Below are 23,154 nucleotides of genomic sequence, written 5' to 3'. Positions count from 1 at the left end.
TCATTAGAGAAATGCAAATCAAAACCATAATGAGATACCATCTCATGCCAGTTACAATGGTGATCATTAAAAAGTCAGGAAACAACAGATACTGGAGAGGATGTAAAGAAATAGGAGCACTTTTACACTGTTGGTGGGAGTTTCAATTAGTTCAACCATTGTGGAAGACAATGTGGCGATTCCTCAAGGATCTAGAACCAGAATTACCATTTGACCCAGGAATCCCATTACTGGGTGTATACCCAAAGGCTTATAAATCATTCTGCTATAAAGACACATGCACATGTATGTTTACTGCAGCACTATTCACAATAGCAAAGACTTGGAACCAACCCAAATGCCCATCAGTGATAGACTGGATAAAGAAAATGTGGCATATATATACACCATGGAATACTATGCAGCCATGAAAAAGGATGAGTTCATGTCCTTTGCAGGGACATGGATGAAGCTGGAAACCATCATTCACAGCAAACTAACACGGGAACAGAAAACCAAACACCACATGTTCTCACTTGTAACTGGGAGCTGAACTATGAGAACACATGGATACAGGGAAGGGAACATTACACACTGGGGCCTGTCGGGGGTTGGGGGCTAGGGGAGGGATAGCATTAGCAGAAATACCTAATGTAAATGATGGGTTGATGGGTGCAGCAAACCACCATGGCACGTGTGTACCTATGTAACAAACCTGCACGTTCTGCACATGTATCCCAGAACTTAAATTATAATTAAAAAAAAAAGAAATGCACAGTCTTCTCTGTCATCTCATCGTGTTGTTGTGAATATCAAATGAAATCAATATATGTGAAAGCATTATTGAAATATAGGTTTTAAAAGTAATAGCCAATCTCTTTATGCTGTTATTGCTAAGAGTCATGCTTTTAATTCAAATGAATTACACAAATAATTTTTAGGTTTTATTTTTGAATTGTAGGATGGCATCTGCCAATGGATAGATTTGACTGCAAGGCATCCTGAGACATCCTTGGCCTGGAGGATGCCTTGTTGGGAGCTGAAGTGCAGGAACTGATGCAGCTGTAAGGGCCAAGCCATGAAAGGATATGGCTGGTGTCTACAGGGTTTATTGAGAATATTCACTTTATTCTCAATAAATACTAATACTGAGCTTAAACCTATCAGACCTAATATCCCCTCTTCCCAACAGACATTTTGTAGTGCCCTTCTTACTCTCACAGATAATATAATTTGTAGGTAATATAATATCTCTACATACTTAATTTCACATAGAAAATAAATTAATATAATGCCCTAATTTTTATATAAAGGTTTAAAAGTGTAAAATAATTAAAAGTAACATAATATGTAGTTAATACCTAAGGGCTTGAGCTTGGTTACACTAAAAGACATAATAAAGTAGTCAGATGCTTGTAGCTACATGAAGAATGGAAACTGCAAATGCAGACCGTTACAGGAGCTTTGTACTTGTCACTCAAGTAGCAAGAATGTCATTGTAGTGTTGGTGAAGTGATTTTCAGGGTGGTGAACAATTTTTGGTAAAGTTTCCTCCCCATGATTTACAGGCTAGAGACTGTCCTGGAAAATTAGTTGCATATTAAAACTTGCTGCAAAAAGTACTTTGAGATTATGTGTGAAACAGTTAGCTTCTAGTCTCAGATACTAACAGAGAGGTTTTTCATCTGTGTGAGTGTTCGAGAACACAGTACAACTAATCCTTGGGTGGATTACGCAGTGCATTCATTGTGGGATGTCTTTTTTCTCTGGCCCCCACACTCTAAATGCCAGTAAACATGGGGTGATGCTGTAGAAGGAGGCAGATGTTACTGTTATGACAACCAAATATATCATCAAGAGTTTCTGAAACATTCTACTGGGGGCAGAACCCATCCCATCTGAGAATCAATGATCTAAGGCAGGAGTCCATATAGCAGCTTGGGCATGTCAATAGTAAAGAAATGTCACCCAGCCACTGACTAGATGTATAGGGAATGGAAATCAGCCCTGAAGTGTGCAGGTGGCAATGGCTGGCCAGAGTATCAGAGCTCAACCAAACAGGCTAGGGTTCCTGTGAGAGCTCTAGTGGAGAACAGGAACGCCAGACAGAAGTCAGTTGAATGGATTAGACTCAGGGCTGGCAGCAGGTGGAATTAAAGGGAACACTGCAGTGTAACAGATATGCAGTTGCCCTGGGCTTATAACCCACTGAAGCCCGCGGTAATGGCCGCAAAATTAATTCCAGACTCTCGAATACTTCTGGTGCTAAGCCTAGTGATCTTGATCAGCCTTGGTCCAGACTTGCTCAGGAACTTCAGAGGGCTGTGGTCCTAGACCTAAGGCATTGTGGAGTCTCACCCTGAAGACTTCGGGAGAAGGCATGCACTGAAAACTATAGACCTAGACACATTGGAAGAAAGTTACAAAAAAAACCCATGTGTTGGCTCAGTATTTGGAAGCTCTTAAAATGAAATGATCTGCCTTGTAAAATGGTGACCTACTGAGGAGTAATAATCTTTTATGTTTACAAAGGGATTTCATGTCTGCTACCAAGTTTCGTGTACATTATCTTAAATCAATCATGCCTTCTCTTGCCCAGTAGTCTCATATTGTTCTGGATCATTTATTGCTAGCCATCTAGTGAGTTTATTTACACTGCGGTAGTAGGTTCTTCACATATTATCTTCTAGAGTCATTAGTGTTTAGAAGAAAAGGCCAATGCTTATCTCAGTAGTCTGGACTGGATTTTCATATTGCTGTGCTTCAGAATCCCCTGGAGAGATCATATATATATCTCGATGCCCAGGGCCTACCTCAGGCTATTTAGATTCAGAAGATACGATTGTGGAATATGTGTTTTTCTAAAGTCCCACAAGTGATCCTTTGTGTAATTCAGGTTAAGAACAACTTTCTTATACATAGATTTTTTTCATCCATGTTAGAATATAAATGTCTTCAGTGAGGAATTCAGTTAACACGCTCTGTAACACTAGATCAGTGCCAGACACAAAGTTCTTCCTTGATAAATGTTTGTTGAATCTTTGGTTAATATGAAATTTTAGGCACTGTGGCTCATGTGTGTTTATGTGCAGCATGTTGGAGCAGTGTGAGGCTTTTCTAACACTTCTCAATTTTTTACCTTACAGGCAATGGTTTGCTTCCAGCAGATTTAAGTCTGATCGTAGTCCTACCTCCTTCGTGAGTTAATCATATCCCTCCCTCCCTCCTCCTCTCCCTCCTTCCCTCCGTCCTTCCCTCTCTTCTTCCTTCCCTCCTTCCTTCCGTCTCTTCTTCCCTCTCTCCCTTCCTCCCTCCCATCCATGCATCCATCCATGCATCCATCCATGTATCCATCCATCCATCCATGCATCCATCCATCTGTCCATCCATTCACATCCATCCATCAGTCTGTCTGTTATGGACTGAATTGTGTCTCTCATCAAATTCATATTTTGAAGCCTTAACCCCAAGGTGATAGTATTTGGAGTTAGGACCTTTAAGGAGATAATTAAGGTTTAATGAGCTTAGAAGGGTGGGGCCATAATCCGATACCTTATACAAAGAGGAAGAGACACCAGAGAGCTCATTTCATTCTTTCTCTGTGAGTGCACAGAGAAAAAGTCATGTGAGCATTCAACAAGAAGGCAGTGACCTGCAAGCCAGGAAGAGAGGCCTTGCTATATACTAACCCTGATGACACCTTCATCTTGGACTTTCAACTAGCAAAAGTATGAAAAAATAAATTTCTATTGTTTAAGCCACCGGTTTGTGGTTTTTAAGGTAGCCTGCTATGGTCTGAATGTTTGTGTAACCCCCAGATTCATACATCGAATCCTAATCCTCAATGTGGTGGTATTGGAAGGTGGGGAAAGTAGTTAGGTCATGAAGGGCAGGTCCCTCAGAAATAGGATTACTGCCCTTGTAAAAGAGGCCCCAGAGAACTCTCTTGCCCCTTTTGCCATGTGAGGACACAGCAAGAAGTTGCCATCTGTGAACCAGAAAGTGGACCTTCACCAAACAACAGATATGCCAGGGCCTTGATGCTGGACTTCCCAGAATCCAGAGCTGTGAGAAATGTTTCTGTTGTTTATAAGCTACCTGGTTTGTGGTATTTTGTGATAGCCAGCTGAATGGATTATGACATAGCCCGAGGAGGCTAATACACTATCTATCCTCTGTCAATCATCTTTTACCAGTGGGCAGCAATTTGTCAGGCAGATAGTAGCTTCTTTCCCATTAACTCAAAGGCATCCCAGAAATGATTGAGTTTTTGGAATTATTATTAATAACAATTCCAGGCACTAAAGTTCCTGTTATTATATGTGAAAAGATGTGGATGGCATAAAGGATTAGGTGACCTAGGTATTTTTCAGGATTGAGGCTTGAGTGACAGGCAGTTTAATAACACATCTGCTGACATCTGGTACTGCTAATGAGATATATTTTTTGAACTCTGGGATTGAGTATCTTGAGTAACTCATGAGGTCAAAGGAGAGCCAATGTCTTCAGGCAGTTTTATACATAGTAAGTTTAATAAGATTTTTATTTTTAGGAGCAGTGGCTGTGCTTTACTTTCTGATAATTTATGAGAATAACAAATTGAGACAATAAGGCTGAGAAGCTGAGAATTTGTGAAGCATTAATTTTAGTTTATTGTCGCATTGCATTTTTTGTCAGTAGACTCATTTCCTCTCATTTTTACACTTACCAATGAGCTTAACACCTTTATAATGGATTACATGCCCAATGATAAAGGACTAGACAGTCATTTTCTCTCCCTTACAATTCTGTTTAATATGACTAAATTATACCCAAAGAGCTGCCTTTTCAGACCACCTTTTATGAGCTCTAAGAATGTAACAAGAAAAGGATCTGACTTTATGAACCTATCTAGGTGGAGTTGTAAGTCAATGCCAAGTGGTCGTATGTGAAAATCTTTAGATTGCAGTTAGATTTTCGGTTGAGTGAAAATGTTTCCCTGGGGATTTCAATTCAAAGAATTATTATTCTACTTATACATTATCTATGTGTCTGTCTATTTCCCTTGAGAGCTCATATGTGCATGTTATCTCTCCATCACCTTTAGTGCCTAGCTTTCCATAGAAAAGGTCATTCATTCATATGTATCAAACATACAATTATCTAGAAGCCAACCGTTTTTAGACTTGTTTGGGAGATAGACATGTATGTAAACAAGTAATTCAAGTAACCTCTTGCAAGAGATGTAAAAGTTGTTATAGGAGCACAAAGGAGGAGGTAATTAACTCTCCCAGGGAGGTTGGAGAAGAGGTAATATTGGAGATGTATCAGGAGGGACAGTGGGGAGTTGGCATAGAGGAAAAGGGCAAGGCCTTTCCTGACAGAGGTCACAGCATGGATATAGGCAAGGAGGACACAGTGATGCTCTTTAGAAGGGCTGGGGAACACAGAGATTACCTAAATGTGTACAGCTGTGAGGATGCTTTACCATGACAGGTCTGTGTAAAAGCAAAGGCTGTTTCGCTTTTGATGCGCAATATCTTTCATTCTGTACGCTGGCTCCTCCTCGGAGATGTTGTTCACATCCCCGCCTTTGTTTTCATGGTTCCTTCTGCCTAAAACCTCTTACTCATCCTTTGGGGCCTAGCTCTTCTGTGAAACTTTTTAACACTTTCTTAGCAGAATTTATTGCCCCCTCTTCTATGTTCCCATAGCACTGTGCTCACATTGCTATGCAAGTATCATATGGGTGTTGTTCATGTTGACGTTTTCCTTACTGGATTGTGAGGTCTTCAAGTGCTGATACTATATATTGTTTTCTTTTTGTATTCTTATTAGCATAATGACTGGCAAACAATATGTATTTAAAACATGAAGAATCAGTACGGATGACCCCCTTAATGTTCCAGACAGAATTATTTTTGAAAGAGAAGTAGCTTGGCTCATTGGGAAGAGGCCTGTATGAGGATACTAGAAACTGAAATCTAACTTCACTTTGCTTCTTGGTGCTAACCAGCTGTATGGCAACAGGCTTGCCCCTTAACCTGCAGCTGCATCTTCGCTCATATGGATAGAGCAGTAGCTTATCAGCATAAACCCAGGAGATGGAGTGAAATGATCTGTGATTCCTTCTGACTCTAACAGCTGGAATTTAAAATGTATCTGATGAATTGATTTTATATTTACTCATATTTTCTTCATTTTCCTTTGAAGTGTCAGGAGACTTTATTATTTATCTGCTTAACTGTTCTCATAAATAACACATGGAGGTTTTTTATTACTAGGTATTAGTGAAGGAAACTAAAATCCTGAGTTTGTGCTCAGAATAGTCATAGAGTCAGAATGGATACTTGGAGCATCTTGAGAATATCTTGCTGTCTCTAGACAGTTCTCAAACTATTCTCCAACTGACCTTGTGCAAAAGTAATTGTATGTTGTTTTCTCTAAACTGGTATATTAACATACTATCTCCAAAAATTTTCTTTTTGAGTTGAATTTCTAATGAATTGATTAGCAGACAGATGGTCAGAATCTAGGAAAATAATAATAAATTATTTTGTCAGTATTCACAGTGAACATCCTTTGAGATACTGAAGGAAAAAGGAAATAACTCAGACATTATTTTTCATCTGTTTGTTGTAATCAGGAAAACATGGCCAACTAAGTATATCAGGTAAAAACATGATTTTATAAACTATTACGTGATTCATCAATGAAGTATTAAAACAAAGCAAACATTTATAATATTGTTCCAATAAGCACATAAATAATTTTAGCTGTTCTGATAACTGAGAAGATTATGAATCTATTCTTGAAAATTATTAATTTTTATTAAGTGATATTGTGAACTGAGCCCTGTAGTAATTAACACAAACACAACCTGTGGCTCTTGGGCATTAAGGGGCTTTTCAGAGCTTTGTCTGAAAATGGTGGTCTGCAGTGAGAATAGCAGTTGAGAGCATGCAGAGGGCTGACTGGGCAGGATAGGGCTGCAGAAACAGCCCTCAGCTTCTGTGTGTTCGAAGGTAATGGCAGCTTAACCTGAGAAACGAATGGTGTCTTGTTATGAGAGAGACCTATTTTTTTCCTCTATGTCCCAGAAGAGAATAGCTACATCACAGATATTAGTCTTCCTTGTCCTTAGGGGAGTATTTAGAGGCTTTGTTTTGATGTTGCAGTGTCCTGTAGGGAGGAAGCGGCTAGGCTCCTTTACCAGCTTGCCAGCTTGCTAACCTGTTTAGAAGGGAAGGTGGGGTATAGATACTAACCTCTCAAGACCCAGGCCAGAGTCTAGCTAGATTTAACACCTTCAGCTGGATACAATGACCACCTGGACCAGGTAATCTTTTCACATGCATAATTTAAAGTATTATTTCAATAGTTTTTTGATTATAAAAGTAAAACATTACTATTGCAGGAAACTTGAAAAGTATAAAATAGAAAGTTCAAACAAGAAAATTAGAAACACCCCAAATCCTACCACTCAGAAATACCCACTGTCAATATTCTACACACTTCAACATAATTGAGATCCTAGTTTGTATACAATTGTTTGTTGCTGAACATTACGTCATAAGCACTTGTTAAACCTTTGAAAATACTTCTTAAGCATTATTTTTAATAGCAGGTTTACACGGAAGAAGATTCTTTGTTTATATAACATATCCTCTATTGTTGATATTAAGATTGTTTCAGAATTTTTCTGCTTCTATATTCTGTTCAAAGAATGACTTTCTTCATAAAGTTTCTTTACTCTTTAGATATTTTGGTAGGATGATTTTCTAGAAATAGAATTGTGTCAAAAGATATGGATATTTTTTAGACTCCCAGTATGTACTATCTTTATAGAACTATTATGTTGCTGTATCCTCTGTTTAATTTTTGTGTTTCCTCTTACGCTTTTCCGATAGGGTGCAAGATTTTCTGACACTGAGAATGACTATGTCCACCAATGCTAGGCCAACCACTCTAGTGCCAATCAACTGATCAATGACGGTGCTTTGACTTTGACTTAGACCCTGTGAGAGATTTAATAAGAAGTGAAACATACGGTTGTGTTGTAGAAGTTTATAATCCAGCAAAACTAATGCATGTGGAAAAATTCACAAACAATTCAAGATAGAATCTCTGTAGCCCTTCTTTGTAGGACACATGTGCAATAGGAATCTGAGGTCTCTACAATGTATATTCTCAATGATTATTGTGATCAATCTTGGGCCACCATCTGTTCTAGGTTTCAGGGAGGAATTTCTTATTCTCTCTTTTCAATGAAGTTGTCTCGACATACCAACCGTTCATATCGTGTTCATACCCTGATCTTGAACACAAAACCACACAGCCTCTCATTCTGGAAGGTCAAGAAGCTGAGCCTCTGCTAGGAAGTGTTTCTCTGTCAGACTCTCCAGCTAGAGTCTAGCTGCTCTTTGCAGAGGCAGCTCCAGGCGAAGGATTTTCTTGTTGTTTGTAGCCACAAGTCCGGCAACTACTCTCCATGGTGTCTCTCTTCAGGGGTGTTACTATTCAGCATTGCTCTTGCATATCCTCCCATCAGAGTAGTTCAATAGACTCTTTGGTGTCTGCTGAAGTCTGGCTTTCTGGGCTCCCTCTCAACAATGGCATATTTAGCCTTACTCTTGGCATCACCTCTGCAGGGCGTCGGACAGCACTGCACCCATGGCTTTACATAAGTTCTCAACCCTTCAGAGGAATGAAGGAAGCTGCAATTGCCCCCACTTAAGGCTAAGTGCCTAGACCCTTGGCTTATGGTGAGCACTTGTCTCTCCCCAGTTCTACATCTACCCTCTGTAGAAGTACAAAATCATAGAATATTATCATTCTCTCTGTGCAATATTAAAATCCATACCTCTTGTGGACTTGGCAGTAACCTAAAATTCCTCTTTTTGTGTTCTCCCCATGGACTTTTGACACAGATGAATATCAAGCTGCAGGAATATCTTCCCAACTAAATATGCAAACTCACCTCTTTTGCCTGGATCCCATTAGGTGGTATTAAGGTTAAGCATTATAGGAACTCAAAGAAGATGCCAATAAAAGGCTACAATGACCAGGAAAGATTCCTGGAGGAGGTGAAACTAGAGGTGAGTCTTGAAATGCCTAGGATTTGAACACATGGGCTTGATGAAGGAGGACATTTTGAGAGGGATGACTTACATATGTGATGTCAGGATACAAGAAATTGTATTTACCAGAATGTGAAAAAGCTGGGCTAACAGTAGAGTCATGCTATGGGCACAGAGATTATTTAACCTTCTCTTTGGTTTCTTAGGCCCCACAACTCCTCTATGTAATGTACTATTTAAAGGCCAATGCTGAGCATTTCCTGGTGTGACAGCTCTTACATTAGCTGCTTCTCCTAGGCAGATCTTCCCGGTAAATGCCTTGAAAGTAGCCGCCCCCTCTAAATGTTTCTTTTGTAAGCAGGCTAGCTAGCTGCCCACTCAGAACTTTCTAGTTGTTCTTGAGACAAGTCTTTTCAGTTTTTCTGTCTTCTGATTCCTTTTGGTTTTTGGTTGCGGATGTCAGATATTCAAAATAGCTTAAACATTGAGGGAAATATACTGGTTTCTGTAGCCAATAGAAAAGTTCTGCTTAGGTTTCAGGAGAGGCTTGATTCAGGGGCTCAACATTTCCCTGTTTCCATATTTCATTTATTTATCCCTCTGTTTTGGCTACCTGCTCAGAGAGAGTCTTGCCATGTTGATGTCCCTGGAATTGTCAGGCATTCTTCTTTATATGCCTAAACATATGAAATAGAGGGCTTTTTCTTACTGGTTGATTTGAAAAAAGTGTCCTGGACTTGACTCTCAGTGGAATGAATTGCATCATATGCCCAGCCCTGAGCCAGTTACTAGGGAAAAGGAGATAAGATGCTCTGATTGGTCAGGCCTGAATGATGCACTCACCCATGAAGGTAGACATGAAGTGCGTTCAGCCCAACTACATGGACCAAACCTAGACCACATATAGTCCTCAATATAAAAGTAAGGGATGATGTTAACCAAAAAGGAGTAAATATACGCTAGGTAGTAAAAAACAACCTACATTTCCCACAGTGGGTCTCTGAATCTCCAAATACTAGGTCGAATAATCTCATTGGCCTAAAAGAATGGCTGGAATACCCTTCAGTATTGCCTGGATTCCATGGAAGGCTAGAGAGCTGTGCTGCTCACTGGTGGATGCACCTGCCTCACAGGGCCATTGCTGACATCCTGAAAGTCACTGAGAAGATTGAAGAGTCACTTTGATCTCAACTGGGAGAAAGTGATGAATGTTCTGGATGTGCATTGGATCGGGAGAGAGAGAAAGGAGGATGAGTTTATTATTTGGCTTGACTGTGTTGGAAGTAAATAAGTGAAACTGCTTAACTCAGTCTCTCAGAGGCATCTTGTCTGAGGCAGGAGAGCACAGAAGTTTATAACATTGGCCTCTAAAGTCAGGCTGCCTGGGTTTGAACTTGGTTTCTTAGCATCACTAAGCCTTAGTTTTCTACCTCTACAAAACAGTGTCCTGAGGATGCAAAAAAAATTATGCATGTAAAGCACTTGACACAGTGCATGGTACATACTCTATTATCAGCTTACTACTAATGTTAACAAATAATCCTTTGCACCAGCACATAATGTCACAAGAGCTTGAGAGAATCTGTCTATCCAGAGGCATGTGAAGTGTAGGACATATTTTCTCCTACTGGACATGAAACTCTTTCTTTCATCTCCATTTTATTTCCTGAGGGGCAAACAAGTCTGACTATAATCTTCCCATATGTGCTCTGACAACTAATGACTTCTGGGAGTCACTACCACATCCCTTTCTCCCTCCCACATCCGTCATGGAGTCCTGCCTATTCTGTCTCTGAAAGAATTCATGAATCTGATCTCCCACTTCACTGCCACTGCCCCTGTTCTTATTCACAAGCTCATCTCTCTTGCCTGGTTAATTCAGAAATCTCTAACTGAGTTCCCTGTCTCTAGTCTCTTTCCATCTGGTCTAGTCTACATGATAATGACCTTACTCCTTAGCAAGGTATTACTTAAGGCTCTTTGTAGTCTGATTCCAGCCAACCATTTCATCTGCAAGAATCTCCCCCACAAGACATTTTTTTTAGGATCACAGCCACTGATGTTCGCTGTTCTTAGAAAACTCCATGCACTAGCATACCGGGAGGCATTTCCTGCGTTATTCTCACTGCCTATCTGCCTTAGCTCTTCTCTGCTTGGTTAACTTCTGCTTATCTTTTGAAGTTCAGCTCCTCTTCCCTGGGTCCCTGTCCCTGTGCTTCCAGAGCTAGAGGTACATGTTAGTAGCATAGCATTTATCACACTTATTTAACAATTGGCTGTGTACATGCCTCTACTCTGATATGCAGCATAAAGTCTTAGAAGAAAAGGAATATGGCTTATGCATTTTTATATACCAAGGGCCTAGAAAAGTGCCCTCAAATGCTTATTTTCTACAATGAATATTTATTCTTAGGTTGTAAATTAAAAAGAGTAAAACACACTGCTATACATTTCTCATAATACACCACCATTTGAAGTGGTGCTTAGGACTTTTCTTTCTTTTTAAATGTATTTTTAATTATGTAAGTAATAAGAAACATACGAATGTTGATATGGTTTGGTTCTGTGTCTCCACTGAAATCTCACCTCGAATTGTAATCCCCATAATCCCCATGTGTCAAGGGCTGGACCAGGTGGAGGTAATTGGATCATGGGGGCGGTTCCCCCCATGCTATTCTCTTGATAGTGAGTTCTCATAAGATGATGGTTTTACAAGTGTCTGGCATTTCCCCTGCTTGCATTCACTTCATCCTGCCACCTAGTGAAGAAGATGCCTGCTCCTCTGCTTTCTGCCATGATTGTAAGTTTCCTGAGGCCTTCCCAGCAATACGGAACTGTGAGTCAATTAAAGCCCTTTCCTTTATAGGTTACCCAGTCTCCAGTATTTCTTCATAGCAGTGTGAGAATGGACTAATACAAATGTATTCTTTTTTTTTTTTTTTTTTTTCTCCCTGAGACAGGATCTTGCTCTATCACTAGGGCTGGAGTGCAGTGGTGCAATCATGGCTCACTGCAGCCTCGAACTCCTCCCACCTCAGCCTCCTGAGGAGCTAGGACTATAGGTGTGCTCCACTATACCTGGTTAGCTTTTAAATTATTTTTTGTAGAGACGAGGGTCTCACCATATTGCCCAGGGTATGTGAATCTATTCTTACTCTTAAAAATATATTAATTCCCTTTCCCCACGTAACCACTGTTATTGGCTTGGTAGGTACTTTTCAAGACCTTTTATTAATTTTTTAATAACAGCTCTTTTGATACATAATCCACATGCCATAAAATTCACCCTTTAAAAATGTACAATTCAGTGGTTCTTAGTGTTTTCACACAGTTGTGCAATTATCTGATTTTAGAACATTTTCATCATTCCTTCAGTAGTCACTTCCCATTCCTCCCACTCCTCAGCCCCTGGCAACCACTCATTTACTTTCTGTCTCTATGGATTTGCCTCTTATGGACATTTCATATAAATGGAATCATATGAAAAGCGTTTTGTGTTTGACTTGTGTCATTTTAACATAATGTCTTGAGGGATCATCCATTTTGTAGATATGTTAGTATTTCATTCCTTTTTATGGCAGAATAATATTTTATTGTATGTATACCATATTTTATTTATTTATCAATTGATGGACATTTGGGTTGTTTTCAATTTTTGGCTATTATGAATAATGCTTTATGAATATTATTGTATAAGTATGTAACTGCCTGTTTTTAATTCTCTTTGATATATATCTAGGAATGAAATTGATGGATGATATGGTAACTATATTTAACTTTCGGATGAACTGCCAAACTGTTTTCTGCAGGAGCTACATCATTTTACATTCCCATCAGTAAAGTATGGGGATTCCAACTTTTCCACATCCTTGTCGCCATTTGTTATATTGTCAGTCTTTTTGACCATAAGCATCTTAATGGGCATGAAGTATTATCTGATTGTGATTTTGACTTTCATTTTCCCAGTAACTAATGATCTTGAGCATTTTTTAATGTGCCTATTGGCAATTTGTGTATCTTTTTGGAGAAATCTTTAAACCTTTTGTTATTTTTTAATTGTGTTATTTGCCCTTTTTTTACGTTGTAAGCGTTCTTTGTATATTATGATATGTGATTTACAAATATGTATATATTGTTCAATTCCCACCTATGAGTGAGAATATGTGGTGTTTGGTTTTTTGTTCTTGCGATAGTTTACTGAGAATGAACATACACACATGGACACAGGAAGGGGAACATCACACTCTGGGGACTGTTGTGGGGTGGGGGGAGTGGGGAGGGATAGCATTAGGAGATACACCTAATGCTAAATGATGAGTTAATGGGTGCAGCACACCAGCATGGCACATGTATACATATGTAACTAACCTGCACATTGTGCACATGTACCCTAAAACTTAAAGTATAATAATAATAAAATAAAAAAAATCTCTCTCTCTATATATAGATATTTGTGTATGTTATTAGAGATATATCAGATATGATTATTAGATATATATAACTTACAAATATATACGTCATATATGCAATCAGCTATTTGTGAACAATATATATTCACAAATCACGTATCAGATAATTATTTACAAATATTTCTTCCCAACTTTATCAGATATATAATTTGCAAATATTTTATTCACAACCTTTTTATGTACATTTAAATAAATATATATTCATTTTGTGCATATATTTTTATACAGAAAGATTTAACTTGGTTTCTTTTTTTTTTTTTGAGACAGAGTCTTGCACTGTCACCCAGGTTGGAGTGCAGTGGCACGACCTCGGCTCACTGCAACCTCTGCCTCCCGGGTTCAAGTGATTCTTCTGCCTCAGCTTCATGAGTAGCTGGGACTACAGGCACATGCCACCACACCCGGCTAATTTTTGTATTTTTTTTTAGTAGACATGGAGTTTCACTACCTTGGCCAGGCTGGTCTGGAACTCCTCAGGTGATCCACCCACTGTGGCCTCCCAAAGTGCTGGGATTACAGGCATGAGCCACCATGTCTGGCCTTGGTTTCTCTTTTTAATACGTGTGGGATTATGCTGTTTGTATTGTTGTGTAGATATCTTCCTAGGTCATTGTAGTGTAAGTCTTCCTCATTATTTTAAATTGCTGCATATATGTGCATAGATCATTCCCCTGATGCTAGGCATTTTGATGAGTCTCAATATTTTTACTATAATGAACAATGCTGTAATGAGCATCGTGTAGAGGCTGCTTTCTACACATGTGCAAGTATGTAGCATACCTTGAAGAGGAATCACTGAGTTTAAGGACATCTGCATTTCACACTTTAATGTACACTATCAAAATGCCCATTAGAAAGGCTGTACGAATGTACTGCTCTTCTAGCAACATATGTGGGAATAACATTTCCTTGAATTCTGACCAACATTCAAGTTTAAGTATTCTTGCCTGTCTGATAAGCAAAAATGTTCCTGATGTTTTAACTTGGAAGAAATTATTTCAATATCATGATTTCCATAATTTCTATCATTTGGTGTTCTTATAAAAGCTATCTCTCATCTTATTCTGGAGATCTTTCCTTCACATAGGAACCTCTACATGACACAGAAAAGAAAAGATAGATGGGCGGCGAGAGTCTAGATTTATATTCTAGCTGTTATGCATGGTGAGGCCAGCTTAAGAAACACATGGCTTTTGAAAGACTTTCCATTGTATAAGGAGCAGACCAGACTTTTAACCACAATCCAGAGACTTTTAAGTTCACAAAGATACGGCATTTTATTTTAATAAAGCTATTGAGAGAGCTCCCTTTTCGAGTGACTTTTCAAACGCATCTTTTGTCAGCAGAGGGCTTTTATTAGCTAATGTAACCTTTCTGTACTCCATGTTAGCAGAGAGAGAAAGGAAATGTCCTTGGGTTCCAAATGTGGAAAGTTGTGCAGAGACTCTCAAGGAGAAAGAAGTTTTCCGCTTTCCAAAGCTGCATTTGTCACTCGCTGTTGTATCGTAACTGAAAGTAATGAACTTTCTGATGCTGCTGTCCAGAAGGTAAAGGTTTACAAGATTATGCCTCTAAACTGGCAATTGCATAAACAGAGATCACAAAGGATTAAAATGTAGAGACCAAGTAAAAGTGTGAATTTAGCTGTGAGTGATAACTTGGAGAGACTCAGCTATAAAGTACCTGAAATGGGGGGAGTTAGGCAAGACCTAGGAGTGAGGAGTGAGAGTAACAGTCTTGGCTGTGGAACAGGGTAGCTAGATGTTTAGGGCTTAATCCGAGCCACTACTGATAATTAAACAGCATCGATAAACTGAAGGAGCATGGGGAAGGAGTATGGATTGTGGGCTCCGGGTGCAATTCATGTGGGGTGTCGGTGTTGTGGTTCCATTAATTAGTCGTTTGATGTGAGAGCTCAGTCGGTAGTGGAAGAGGCTGGTGGCAGGGGCTTTGACAGGTCTTAGGACACTGGGAAAATAGATTGAGATTCTAGAGCAGGGCTAGTGCAGTGTGGGATCTGAACGTGTTGTCAGGACTGAGCCCAGCCCTTTGATTACGGTCAACATAGTAGGAATGGAGAAAGTCACACCTAAATGGGAACCTGAACCAGGGCTTCATTTCAAAGCCCATGGAACAGATAGGGAAGGGTGACTAATGACTTTTCTGCTGTTGCAGACTGGCTTACAAACTGAGTAAGGCACAAAAGGAAGAACTGGTGTTGATAGCAAAGTGTCATCGGAGAAGGCAGGAAGGACACCCTGTCATACTGCCCGTTGGCTCCCCAGATATCACTATTTTTTTTTCCTCATCCTTGTTAGGAACTGGCAGGTAGTTGTGCTTGATGTCTATTAGACTTCAATTCAATTTTGAGGTCCATAATTCAATGGGGATAGATATAAAAAGGCTTCCTTTTTCATTAAAAGGGTAATTACCTCGTTATCAGAGTGCTGGAAAGATGAGAGCTTATGGATTTTTCATAAAATTATAAGTTTATAAGGAGTCGGATGAAGTCATCTTATTCTGTCCTCAAGCCAGGGACAAATCTAATTCACCCTTGATGGATGGGACATTGTTTAACAAGGATCTCTAGAGAATAAGCGTTGATAACTTTCAGTGTTTTGCAACCTTCAGTTGTGTTATTTCTTCTATCCTGTTGAATATATTGACACAGAATGGAAGTCCATAATTTTTTTGTTCTCTTTGGGTAGAAAGAATAGTGTTATAAATGTACTTCATTTTCATTATGTTAAAGAATACTTATCAAATGCCTTGTATGTGCTTGGTGCCAGATACAGCTGTGACACAGGGAGGAAGACAGACTTGATCCCTGCTGTCATTTAGTTGTGAGACTCATGAGGGATAATAACCAATAATCACATCAGTAAATGACTACAAATTGTAATAAGTGCTGTGAAGGAAACACTAAGGCATTGCTACAGAGGATAACAGGAGGAAGCTAAGACCTCACTGAGCCTGTGGCTCCGGCCACTAAGCGATGGTCCCTTCTGTCTGCCAGGGTGGGATCGGGCACTCATCCAGTTGCAGGTGCGAGCACTATTGAGTAGCACAGGGTCTCGAGCTGTGGGCAAGGACTTGGGCAACAGGAAGTTAGAAATATCCTCTGGAAAGCTGGCCAGATTTGCAAATGGCTCTGCTGTAATATAGTCAGGTGACACTGCAGTAATGGCCACAGCAGTCAGTAAAACAAAACCTTCCCCTTCCCAGTTTATGCCTTTGGTGGTTGACTACAGACAAAAGGCTGCTGCAGTAGGTAGAATTCCCACAAACCCTCTGAGAAGAGAGATTAGTACTTCTGATACAGAAATTCTTACACGTTGAATAGTAGATTGTTCAGTTAGACCTATCTTTCCAGCTGGCTACTTCTGTGATATACAGGTTCTGTGTAATCTGTTAGCAGTAGATGGTATTAATGAATTTGATGTCCTAGCAATTAATGGCACCTCTGTAGCCCTTTCATTATCAGATATTCTTTGGAATGGACCTGTTGGGACAGTATGAATAGGAATGGCTGATGGAGAATGTGTTGTTAACCCAACAAGAAAAGAAATGTCTTCTAGTACTTTAAATGTAGTGGTTGCTGGAGCACCTAAAAGTCAGATTGTCATGTTGGAAGCCTCTGCAGAGAACATTTTACAGCAGGACTTTTGCCACGCTATCAAAGTGGGAGTGAAATATACCCAACAAATAATTCAGGGCATCCAGCAGTTGGTAAAAGAAATTGGTGTTACCAAGAGGACACCTCAGAAGTTATTTACCCCTTCACAAGAGATTGTGAAACATGCTCATAAACTCACTATGGAGAGACTCTGTGCAGTTTTTACAGATTATGAACATGATAAAATTTCCAGAGATGAAGCTGTTAAGAAAATAAGATTAGATACAGAGGAACAACTAAAAGAAATATTTCCAGAGGTCGATCTATATGAGATAATAGAATCCTTCAATACTGTTGCAAAGGAAGTTTTTAGAAGTATTATTTTGAATGAATACAAAAGATGCGATGGTCGGGATTTGACTTTACTTAGGAATATAAGTTGTGAAGTAGATATGTTTAAAACCCTTCATGGATCAGAATTATTTCAAAGAGGACAAACACCGGTGCTTTGTACTGTTACATTTGATTCATTAGAATCCAGTATTAAGTTGGATCGAGTTATAACAACTATAAATGGGATAAAAGATAAAAATTTCATGCTGCACTATGAGTTTCCTCCTTATGCAACTAATGAAATTGTCAAAGTCATCGGTATAAATAGAAGAGAACTTGGGCCTGGTGCTCTTGCTGAGAAAGCTTTGTATCCTGTTATTCCCAAAGATTTTCCTTTTGCCATAAGAGTTACATCTGAAGTCCTAGAGTCAAATGGGTCATCTTCTATGGCATCTGCATGTGGTGGAAGTTTAGCATTAATGGATTCAGGGCTTCCAATTTAATCTGCTGTCACAGGTGTAGCAATGGGATTGGCCACCAAAACCAATCTTGAGAAGGGTGAAATAGAAGATTATCATTTGCTAACAGATATTCTGGGAATTGAAGCTTACAATGGTGACATGGACTTCAAAATAGCTGGCACTAATAAAGGAATAACTGCATTACAGGCTGATATTAAATTACCTGGAATAACAATGAAAATTGTAATGGAGGCTATTCAACAAGCTTCAGTGGCAAAAAGGAGATTTTACAGATCATGAACAAAACTATTTCAAAACCTCAAGCATCTAGAAAAGAAAATGGACCTGTTGTAGAAACTGTTCAGGTTCCATTATCAAAATAAGAAAAATTTGTTGGACCAGGTGGATATAACTTAAAAAACTTCAGGCTGAAACAGTTGTAACTATTAGTCAGGTGGATGAAGAAACGTTCTCTATATTTGCACCAACACCCAGTGCTATGCATGAGGCAAGAGACTTCATTGCTGAAATCTGCAAGGATGATCAGGAGCAGCAATTAGAATTTGGAGCAGTGTATACCGCCACAATAACTGAAAGCAGAGATACTGGTGTAATGGTAAAATTATATCCAAATATGATTTTGGTACTGCTTTATAACACACAACTTGATCAATGAAATATTAAACATCCTACTGCCCTAGGATTAGAAGTTGGCCAAGAAATTCAGGTGAAATACTTTGGATGTGACCCAGCTGATGGAAGAATGAGGCTTTCTCACAAAGTGCTTCAGTCTTCAGCTACAACTGTTGTCAGAACTTTGAATGACAGAAGTAGTATTGTAATGGGAGAAGCTATTTCACAGTTATCATCTAATAATTCTCAGTGACCTTTTTAAAGAGAATTCTAGAATTCTATTTTTTCTAGGGTAATGTGCTATAGAGCAAAATTTTAGTAGTATCTTCCAATTTGTAGCTGTATATACAGTATAAATATATTCTAATTATTTGTATTAAAATGCTCATTTACATTTGCCAATTTTAAAATTCAAGAGTAACCCATATTCGCTTAATCTTATTTACATTATAAATCAAGAAATATTATTAAAAGTAAGTCATCCATACATCTTAGAAAAGATTACATACTTTTGTTTTTATAATTCTGAAATATATGAAAAAAACTTAGATATATGTCATATATGTTATTATAACAGATCTCTTCCGATATCTCATTTGTCTTCTTTATATACAGTAGTGACAGTTTACCCTCAGTCATCCTATAGCTCACCTCTTTGCCCAACAACTTTACTTGCCTACGACTGTTCACAAACTGGAACAGGCCATATTCAAAGCCAGTGCCTATTTCTTCAGAATGGTTACTAGACATAGTGAGTTGAGGGAGCTAATCTGATAGACTTTTAATAATACGATGCCTTCCAAATTGGTTACAAAATCATGAACATAGTGGAATAAATATAAATGAGATTCTAACTAGGATGAGGTAGCAATTATGTATATTTTTCAAATTTACCTAAACATAGGAAAATTATTTACTTGTCTAATTGAACTAGGTCACTTTTTGAATACGTATATTGCTCTAATGTATGGAAGTTCTTAGTATAAGAGCTGGAGGAATCGTGACTTTCAGTTAATAGATGTTTGAAATAGATGTTTAGAGGTTACTGATACACATGTCAAGTTGTTCATTCCCATCATTTAAAATATCACCTTATAATTCCACACAAAAGTAAATGGTATGTGGACGTCATAATTTAGAATATGTTATCTTTTTAAAAATCTTATAAAAATACACCGGACTCAGTGGCACATGCCTGTAGTCCCAGCTACTTGGGAGGCTGAGGTCGGAAGATCACTTGAACCCAGAAGTTCAACACTGTAGTGTGCAATGATCATGCCTGTGAATAGGTACTTCACTCCAGCCTGGACAACAAAGCAGGACTCTATCTCTAAAAACAGTTTTAAATCTCATAAAAAATAAGTAAATCTGGCCAGGCATGCTGACTTGTGCCTGTAATCCCAACACTTTGGGAGGGTGAGGCGGGTGGATCACCTGAGGTCAGGAGTTCAAGACCAGCCTGGCCAACATGGCAAAACCCTGTCTCTACTAAAAATACAAAAATTAACTGGGTGTGGTGGCAAGTGCCTGTAATCCCAGCTACTTGAGAGGCTGAGGCAGGAGAATCTCTTGAACCTGGGAGTTGGAGGTTGCAGTGAGCTGAGATCGTGCCACTGCTCTCCAGCATGGGCAACGAGAGTGAAACTATCTCAAAAAAAAAAAAAAAAGTAGGTAAATTTATGACTCAGGGCTAACTAGTTCATAAAATATTAAAAGTTTAGCTGGTTAAACCAAAGATTTTAAAGATATGTATATTTATATCAAACATTGATCATTTATCTATTGTGTGTAAAATAGCATGTTAGGCAATGTTGATATACGTTCTGAAATATTAAAGATTAATTGAAATTGAAAGATTAAATTTAAAAAAAAACCTCATTGAGATGAGTGATCAGGAAAGGCCTCTTTTTTAGAAGTGACATATAACATGAGCCCGGAATTATAAAAGGAACCAGCCTTTCACAATGAAAAGAAGAACACTCCTGACAGTGGGAGCAGCATGTACAAAGGCCCTGCACTAGAAAAAGCATGGTATGTTTTGAGAATTTAGAGACTTCAGTATACCAGGAGCAGAGGGGTCAAGGAAGAAGGTGGCATGCCATGAGATTAGAGAAGTAAGCGGACAAATAATGCCTGATCTTATAGGCAATGGTGAGGGGTTTGGATTTTATTGTAAACGGAATGTCTTTAAAAGATCACTCTGGCTACTGTGTGGCAAATGAACTGGAAGTGGAAAAATCAGAACAGAGAGAGAGAGGTTAGGAGGCAGTCCAGGAACAAGATGTTGGTGGCTTGGACTAAGGTGGGGTCAGAGAAAGTGGATAGATGTTTTTGAGATACACTTAGGAGGTCTTACTGATGGTTGGATGTAGGGAAAGAGTAAAGAAAAGATACCAATTCAAGGCTGACACTGGTAAGATGATAGTTCCATCTAGTAGATAGAGAACAAGCAGGGAGGAACAAGTCTGTAGTGGGAAGGATGGGGGGTAGATGTTTACATTTGCACATGTTAAGTTTGAGCGGCTTGGGAGACCCAGAAATAGAACTGTTGATTCTAAGTCTGGAGTTCAGAGATGTCAGAACTGGAGAAATACATTTGGATGACTAAGTCTGTCAATGAGAATAAAAGCTTGGGAAAAGAATGAGATAAGGAAGAGGAGGAGAGAGAAAGAAAGAGGCCCAGTTGTGAACTTTGAGAAACTCTTAACATCCCCCCACAGCCTTGAGAACAATTGGCAGAGTAGAGAGAGCACCAGACTCAAAAGGGTGTGGGTTCTAATCCCATTTTAGTTTTAGACACTGACCTTGAGCAAGTAACTGCTTCTTCCTGAACTCAGGATCTACACTTTAAGGTAAAAATTATTCTCTTATTCTCTTCCATCACCAATATTCTGTAATTCTCTTGGTATTAGGCTCATTTTCCAATTACTTTGGACATATTCGTAACTCTCTTTACCTACCTTAAACTGTCATATCCAGAATACCCTTTTCTAATCATGATTTGAATTTTAGGTGCATTAAGTTAACATTCCTCTAAATCTTTCTCTTCTGCCAAATTGTGATTTTTTTTGTGGGGGTGGAGGGGCAGTTGTGCTTGTGCTTGTTGGCTTGTGCATTCCAATCCAATTTGGGCACAATGAGGCATCTGTGGCCCAATGGAGATTGGTATTGGTAGGCTTCCTTGTTCATTAAAAATGAACTTCTTTATTTTTGCCATTTCTGTTGAGCTCAATTTCCCGGTCTCTTTTAAATCAGCTTTAGAGATTTGAGGATTGCCAGTGGGGTGTGTTATTTGACCTCACTTAATATTTGTGTTTGGTTCAGATCATAAAGCAAACCAAATTGACTGCCTCTGCTCGGTACCCAATAGGACTTATAACCAGGCAAAATGTGGGTTGAAAGATGTATTCCCAATTGCAATGCAGTGGAAGTGTTTGTATTAAACAAAGTTTCAGAGAACTGCTTAAGGATCTCAGGGTGGTATGTGTTCTAGATATTTTTTTCTTAACAAATTAACACTGTCAACTTATTCAGGTTGAAATAATTTTTTAACAAAGTGCCTTTGCTGTCCTGTCACAGTGCTTTATTGCTAATTTTTCTCAGGAGATGATTCTCCCTGTTGCTTTTGCCTTTGTCTCACAATGTACCATCTGAAACTGCTAAGAAAGTTGGAAAAATTTAAAAAAAAAGACTTCATGCTAAAAAAACCCCACACATTTCAGTGGTTAGTGAAAAACGATAGCTAAGATAGCAATTAGATGTCCTTTCCTTTTGACCTAATAAAGACTCTGAAACTGGCATTGGGTCATCTCAGCAAACACAATTATTATAGTGATGACTTTCCTCCTATTATAGGTGAGGGCTTGTTAGTAATTTATCTTTACTACATGTCCCTGTTTTCAGGATTCAAGCCTCTAGTCATGACTGATATGGTTATTAGAGACAAAAGAGGTTAGAGTAACTGAAAGCAATAATTCCTTGTTGCATCTTGGATTATTTGGCCAAATTAACAATGGTGTTAAATGCGTGATGCACTTAATGAATGTAGTGAGGTGTGAGCCAGTACCATGATTGTGCCCAGGTAAAATATAACATTATAAACCTGCTTTTGCATTTTTTTTTCCTTCACGGTCCTAGATGGAAACCCTTTCAAATTCTCCAAAATAGATTCAGCTGGGGGAAACTTCAATGTCTGCTTTTATATGAGATAAATATTCCCAAATTGTTACTTTGACTATATTATTTACCTTTCCCCTTTTCTATCTTTTGAGAGTTGAATTGTGCCCCTTCCCAAAAAGAATATGTCCAGTCCTAATCCCCAGTACCTGTGAATGTACCCCTATTTGGAGAAAAGGTATGTGCGGATATAATTCAGTGAAGGATCTCTAGATAAAATCATCGTGAGTTTACTGGGTGAACCCTAAATCCAATGACAAGTATCCTTATAAGAGGAGGAGAAGACATAAACAAACAGAGGATAGGATAAGGCCATGTGAAAACAAGGCAGAAATTGGAGTGATTTGTCTGCAAGTGAACTAACATCAAGAATTTCAAACAATCACCAAAATCTAGGAGAGAGTTATAGAATGGATTCTCCTTCAGAA

The 23,154-nt window shown here is 38.8% G+C and overlaps 2 protein-coding genes and 1 pseudogene across 10 annotated transcripts in view; 2 read left to right on the top strand and 1 right to left on the bottom strand.

Annotated features, from left to right (window-relative positions):
* SUMF1 (sulfatase modifying factor 1) overlaps positions 1 to 23,154 on the top strand; it is a 696,570-nt gene that overhangs the window by 478,483 nt on the left and 194,933 nt on the right. The window contains exon 10 of one of the 4 annotated variants that reach the window (XM_063602092.1): positions 3,126 to 3,707. The exons of the other annotated variants lie outside the window; for them this stretch is intronic. Coding sequence (XP_063458162.1) covers positions 3,126 to 3,181 — 56 coding nt within the window. The 3' untranslated portion in view covers positions 3,182 to 3,707. Of the gene's footprint in view, positions 1 to 3,125; positions 3,708 to 23,154 lie in introns of those variants that run through there. 4 annotated transcript variants of the gene reach the window in all.
* Positions 1 to 23,154, bottom strand: part of LRRN1 (leucine rich repeat neuronal 1) — a 257,800-nt gene that overhangs the window by 61,861 nt on the left and 172,785 nt on the right. The window lies entirely within an intron of this gene.
* LOC100967419 (polyribonucleotide nucleotidyltransferase 1, mitochondrial-like) lies at positions 16,553 to 18,803 on the top strand (annotated as a pseudogene).

This window comes from Pan paniscus, chromosome 2, assembly GCF_029289425.2.
Source record: "Pan paniscus chromosome 2, NHGRI_mPanPan1-v2.0_pri, whole genome shotgun sequence".
Classification (NCBI taxonomy): domain Eukaryota; kingdom Metazoa; phylum Chordata; class Mammalia; order Primates; family Hominidae; genus Pan; species Pan paniscus.
Note: the sequence above shows the minus strand (reverse complement) of the source record. Positions and strands in the feature narration are given on the sequence as shown.